This window comes from Zootoca vivipara, chromosome 9, assembly GCF_965207765.1.
Source record: "Zootoca vivipara chromosome 9, rZooViv2.hap1.1, whole genome shotgun sequence".
Taxonomy (NCBI): Eukaryota; Metazoa; Chordata; class Lepidosauria; order Squamata; family Lacertidae; genus Zootoca; species Zootoca vivipara.
The window spans coordinates 26009049-26015766 of record NC_142592.1 but is presented as its reverse complement, the minus strand read 5'-3'; the positions used below and the strand labels follow the sequence as shown (position 1 = coordinate 26015766).

The 6718-nt window shown below is 47.3% G+C and overlaps 1 protein-coding gene across 1 annotated transcript in view; it reads left to right on the top strand.

The window, feature by feature from the left end:
• Nucleotides 1-3717: 3717 nt before the first annotated feature.
• The window catches only part of PPM1H (protein phosphatase, Mg2+/Mn2+ dependent 1H), an 85609-nt gene continuing 82608 nt past the window's right edge, over nt 3718-6718 (top strand). The window contains exon 1 of the mRNA XM_035126644.3: nt 3718-4673. Within this exon, the coding sequence (XP_034982535.1) occupies nt 4390-4673 (284 nt within the window). The 5' untranslated portion in view covers nt 3718-4389. The remainder of the gene's footprint in view (nt 4674-6718) is intronic.

The following is a 6718-nucleotide window of genomic DNA, read 5'->3' as shown; positions in this document are numbered from 1 at the left end:
CTTGATAAAAACACATGCAATAAAATGTTAAGACATTCAAAACATATTCTTTCACAACCAATCTTTAATACTACTTGATTTACAAGGCTTTTTACTACCCTTTAACCAGAAAAACCAGTCAGGTTGTGGCTCAACGGCCAAGATCTGGCTGTGTTTAGAATAACCCTGCAAAGGAAAAAGCTCCCTGATACCAAGATGAGGGATTTACTGAAAATATAGATAGACTTTAATTAGAAATAATGAACTGTAGTGAAGTTGGCGGAAGTCCACAATTAGTGTGTTACTTTTTTTCGTTTGATATGTGTTAGTTTATTGAAGAATTAATTATGTATGTATTCATTCATTCATTCATTCATTCATGTCTTTCCTCTCCTTTTTCTTTTCTTTTTTGTTTAAGATTTAAATGAAATGTATATTTTAATCTATGTTCTTTTTCCCCTTTCAGTGCTTCTATTTTATTTTTTATATTTTTTTAAAGATCTTATTATACTTTTGTATTTCTCTATTTTCATTTAAGTGTATCTTGATTTGAATGCATATATGTGCAATATAAGCAATTTTTTTTTAAAAAAATATATAATTAATATGGCAGGATATTTATAACCCTGGAAAAAATGACCCCACGTGGATTGTTTGTTCTCTGTTTTGGCTTTCTTCCAATCTACTAATCAATATAAATGCTACAATGAAAGTTTCCTAGGTAGAATTGTCCCTAACACACGTGGGTAACTTTTGTTTATATAGAAAAATTAACCCTGCCCTTCAAGTACCTATGCAGCATTTATCCACAAATTTCTCTTCTATGTTTTGATATAATGTTGTTGTTGTTAAATTGTTTAATTGTTTCTGACTTTCGTGACCTCATGGACCAGAGCACACCAGGCATCTTCCACTGCCTCCCGCAGTTTGGTCAAACTCATGTTGGTAGCTTGGAGAACACTGTCCAACCATCTCGTCCTCTGTCGTCCCCTTCTCCTTGTTCCCTCAATCTTTCCCAACATCAGGGTCTTTTCCAGGGAGTCTTCTCTTCTCATGAGGTGGCCAAAGTATTGGAGCCTCAGCTTCATGATCTGTCCTTCCAGTGAGCACTCAGGGCTGATTTCCTTAAGACTGGATAGGTTTAATCTTCTTGCAGTCCATGGGACTGTCACGGTCCGGTCAGCAGGCGGTTGAAGCCCTGGCTGAGGATGTCAGGACCAGAGGCAAGATGGTGGTGTAGAAGCAGGAACAGGTGCAGGGCTGAGGGTCCAGCAGCAGGCAGTCGCAGGGTCAAGGAGCAAGGCAGAGGCGAAGGTCTGGGAGTCAAGGAGCAAGGCGAAGGTCCAATGGTCGAGGAGCAAGGCGTCGGCAAGGCAAAGGTCCAAGGGTCGAAGAGCAAGGCGAAGGCAAGGCAAGGGTCCAAGGAGCAAGGCATCGGCAAGGCAAGGGTCCAAGGAGCAAGGCGTCGGCAAGGCAAGGGTCCAAGGGTCGAGGATCAAGGCGTCGGCAAGGCAAGGGTCCAAGGAGCACGGAGCAAGAGGCCAGATGCAACCAGGCAGGGATAGCGTTGCTGTGGCAAAGAACTGAAGGAAAATGCTGAGCTTTTTATCCCTCTCAGCTCTTGCCACCAGGTGCAGTGAGTTATCAAGTGGCCTCACCTGAGTGGCCACTCCTTGCTTCTCCAGCACAAGCTGAGGCAGGCCCCAGTCCTGCAAAGCACTACAGACCCCAGAGCCTGACTCCTGCCTATACTCCTGACAGGGACTCTCAAGAGTCCCCTCCAGCACCATAATTCAAAAGCATCAATTCTTCAGCGATCAGCCTTCTTTATGGTCCAGCTCTCACTTCCATACATCACTACTGGGAAAACCATAGCTTTAACTATACAGACCGTTGTCAGCAAGGTGATGTCTCTGCTTTTTAAAGATGCTGTCTAGGTTTGTCATTGCTCTTCTCCCAAGAAGCAGGCGTCTTTTAATTTTGTGACTGCTGTCATCATCTGCAGTGATCATGGAGCCCAAAAAAGTAAAATCTCTCACTGCCTCCATTAGTCTCAATGTCAAATTGGTAGAACCTTGAGAAGACCATTTATCTTCAATTTTTTTAAACTTATGTTTGCTTTCAAGACTTGTATCCACTGCCCTGGAGTAAAGTTTCTAGGGTGGTTTACGAAAACAAGAAAAAATAAAGAAATGAAATATATAACGATAGTAAAATACATATTAAAGACTGAGAGAACAAAAACGTAAAGGATAGTGGTGCAGCAATAAAACTGCTAGTACATTTGCAAAGGTAAGTTGGGTCCGGTATGGTTTCAGGTTGGATGGGATACCATGTGTTGAGATTCCCCCATTGCAGGGGGTTGGACTAGAGGACCCTCAAGGTCCCTTACAATTCTAGGATTATATAATATTAATGTTGGTGCCCAGCAAAATTCCCTGGAGAGAATTCAACAAAGGATGTGTAACCATTGAGATGACTCTGCTTTATCTTCTTACTTTGGATGGTGAATGACTTGGATAAGCGTCAACTACAATTCCCAGAGATCCCTGTGAAGAGGGATTGGATGTTAAATCACTCTGGGAATTCTAGCTTTGTGAGGATAATAGAGGTCTCCTCACTACTTTCAGCACCCTTAACAAACTATAACTCTAATAATTATTCAGAGGAATTCCAAGACTATAATAATAATAATACATAGTCATACATAGTGAAATTCCATGACTCTAATAATAATAATAATTCCACGACTGCTGAAAGTCTTATATTACTTTAGATGTATGGCGTGAATATGGCGAAAGTGAGAAAGCACATTGTGTTCTACATATGTTGTCATTTTTGTATGGAAGAACATCTTGTAGGAAGCTTGAAACCTATCCCATTTGTTATGAGCAAGTGCCATATGAAACTCCTGTTTAGATATTTTTAAATATTTCCACCATCTTGCCTCTATGTTGTCTTTTTAGCATTCATATTTCTGCATGCAGCCTTCTGTCTTCTTTCATGGCGAGGTATGGTATGTTTGGGTGGGTGGACTATTGAGTCATCAGGTAGATAAAAGCTATTAGGATTAAGCTCTGTTTTTCAACAACATAAACTGTATAGCAAATGAGTATTTGGAATTGTGAGCCACTTTAGAAGGATAGAGGGGCAGGGAGGTGTAGGAGACTAAAACTAATAAAAGGCATAAAATGATTTTATAAGGAGGGGGGGGCACAATAGCTCATTGGTAAACCAATAGGGCTCCAAAGGCCCCAAGTTCACACCTACAGTGAAAAGTTGACTTTCCACCCATAGCCTGGAGAGCTGATGCCAGGATGCACAAACTAAGTTGATGAACAAATAACCTTCCTTGGGATAAGGCACCTTCGCCCCTAATAAATACCTTCAGACTGCTCACCTCTATAGGCTGCAATTCCACCTGGAAGAAAGTCCAACTGAAATAGGTCTTACTTCTGAGTATACATGTACGTAGGCTTTGCTCTGCTAACTCTTGCCTATTCTACTGAGGTTGAGGGCTTGCCCTCGATCCCAAAGCAGGGATATAAAACTATAAAACCAATAAAGCTTAAGCTTCAGGGACCCTAACCTTGGAGGGATCTCAAAAGGGACTCTGGTCCACATTGCTTTAATTTTTTTGCGTCTACTAGACCCAACTTTCACCCTCATTATGTCCCCCCACCCACTGTCCCGGAGCAACGCCCCTCGTGGTGTTGTCGTCTCCTCGGTCTGCACAACAGGGCGGGAGATCTCCTCGCCTGCTCCTCTGGTTCCCCGCCCCTTTATCTTCCAGCGCGTTCCCCCCCCCCCCCCCGCTACGCCAACCCGCAGGGGAGGAGGAGGAGGGCGCGAGAGAGGCGTCTCCGTTGCCGCAGGATCTTCGGGGCCGAGTCCCCCACCTGCCTCTTCCTCTGCAGCTCACGGAGCAGGAAGTTCCCGCGTCGTCGGAGGCGAGCTTATTATTGTCACGTGACTCGGCGCGGGCAGCAGCCTCGCCAGCCGCTCGGGTCGAGTTGGGCAATCCGCGCTGAGCGAAAGAAGAGGAGGAGGAGGAGGGAGAAGCCGGGACCCGCTCGACGCCACCGCCGCCACCGCCATGAGGAGCGCTCCCCGGCGACGGCGCGGCGTCCAGCTCGGTGCTCTGTGGCTGCGCGCTCGCCCCTGCCCGTGCTGAACACCCATGCAGCGGCTCCTCCATTGCGGAAGAAGCAGCGCCTCTCCTGCAGGGACGGCGCTGGCCGCGTCGGCTGGAGCAACAGCAGCAGCAGCGGCGGCCGCCTCAGCCGCGTGATTCCCACTCCGCCCCTCCGCCGCTCCGCCGCCGCCCTGCGCGCCTGCCTGCCTGCCTCCCGGCGCGAGCTGGATGGTGCTTCTCCCGGCCCCGCCGGTGCGGCCGGCGGCAGGAGTACTATGCTGACCCGGGTTAAGTCTGCGGTGGCCAATTTCATGGGAGGCATCATGGCTGGCAGCTCGGATCACGGCAGCGGCGCCGGTGGTGGTGGAGGAGGAGGCGGAGGCGGCGGTGGTGGTGGAGGAGGAGGCATGGACCTGCCGCTGCGCTTCCCTTACGGCAGACCCGAGTTCCTGGCTCTGTCTCCGGACGAGGTCGAATGCTCCGCCGACCACATCGCCCGGCCTATCCTCATCCTCAACAAGGAGACCAAGCGCCTGCCCTGGACCACGGGATACGCCGAGTGAGTAGCCAGACACAGACCCCACCTCCCACGGCAGGGTCCCGTCCCCCCGTCGGCTGCCGGTGCGCCTTGGGGAGGAGGCGCGCCCACGTCCCCTCTCCAAGGGCGCTGCTGCAGCCGTGAAGCAAGCCCAGCGCACTCGTTTTCCGAACCGGGGTTGGATGGATGTAGCCTTAACTTCTCCAATGAGAGGGATGCCCATCATCCTGGGAGAACCATAGAACCGTAAAGTTGGAAAGGGACCACTTGGGTCATCTAGCCCAACCGCCTGCAATGCGGGGGTCTTTTTGCCCAACGTGGGGGGCTCGAACCCACGACCCTGAGGGTTAAGAGTCTCAGGCTCTACGGGCTGAGCTGTCGCGCGATTGACTCAGCCCTGGAATGGGGGGCGTGGAGGCGAGGGGAAAGAGCTATTTCAGGTTTTCTGTTGGGAGGGAATTGTTAGCCACCCTGTGGGTAGATCCTGTCGAAGCCTGGTCGCAGGTAGACTCATGTAGTGTGGCTGTGTGTATGTCATCTTCACTTGGAAGCCTCCCCCCTCATTCCTAAATTCAAAATTTACTACCTGTGGTTATGGGGATGTGCTCTGTGCATACGGTATCTCCAACGCCCTGCTCTTCTGGTGTTGGGGTGTAACCTTGAGAAATGCTGCTTCCAGTTAAGCCCTCTTATGTTATGCACTGGGTTGGTTCAGTCAAATACTCTCCCACAAGTGATTGGGGGCAGCTTTCACTTCTTCCGAGCCCTTTCTATAAGTTTCCAGGCCCATAGTTGGCTCCGTTGTCTGTTCTGAATTGGTGCAAAAAGTTAAGTTGCTTTTAAGTCCTATTTATGGTACTTCATCTTATATGAAATCCAACCCTCTTGAATCCAGTAGGTTTTACTCCCAAGTGGGTGTGCATAGAGGTGCAGCCTGACTCTTTAAATATTTACTTGGAAATAAATTCGGTTGACTTTAATGAGACTTACTCCTGGGTGCAAGCATACATAATGCTGTAGCCATAAAGTGCTTATGTTTAACCGGGTCATGTGCATCATGCACCATCTGGTTTTGCAACTCCATGTGTTTCTTTGAGATTTTCTCATCTAGGTCTAGTAATTTTGATGGGGTTATTAAAAGGGAAGGGAAATGAAAAGTGGAAAGATTGCCCTTTGAATCTCTCTGTTCCTCCCCCCACCCCCATGTGCAGATTTCACCCAAATACTGTGTAGCATTTTGTTCTGCTGTAGATCTGTGTTCTGCAAGTCTCTGCATTGTTTATTTTTATTGATGCTGAAGGGGTTTAGGAAGTGTTGTGAATGTATGGGGGAGAGGTGGAGGCAGAGAGAAAGAGAGACTGGGTGCTATCTTATTGTTTTGGTAATGAGAGACTGGCATTTAGTGCACACCCCCTTTTCCAGGCCTGTGCTGCGAAGATGATGGCTGGAGTGTGTGTCATTGATCTGTTCCATTCTCAAAATTTTCCATCCTCCCTGCACACGAATCACTCTCTTGCTGTGGAAGCAGGATTCAAGAAGGTGGAATGAAGGAGACTACAGTCGCTTTTCGTGCATATATCTTCCTCTAGATTCCAAACTTCTTCAGTTTTAAGTGCTGCATTTCATTATTCTTGTGTTTATTGTGTGCTTTTAACATCTGAGTGGAAGGCTTACAATGAAGCAGTGATCTCCTACAATAAAATGTGTGGATTTTGTTTGCAGGGTGCATATTTTGATAAGATGGGAGGGAGCTGCAGCTTTTGAACTGGTAGCAAAACCGCTTCACCCTCCCCCAGGGTGTTTTTGGGATACATTATGTTACTGCAGCCCTGGACACAAATAAAAATGAGCATTTACCTGTGATGAAGTTTGCGCAGGCAGATTAGGATGATCTCTGATCCTGTCCAACTCCTTATTAGGTCTAGGCTAGCTATGCTGCGTTGCATTCAGCAATAACCAAATTGAATCTTAATGAGGTCTTTTATTTGTTTCCATTCATAATGCTTATTTATAAATTGAAGGCTCTCTAATGGTTAAGCAGTAAAAAGGGAGCAAACTATAAAATG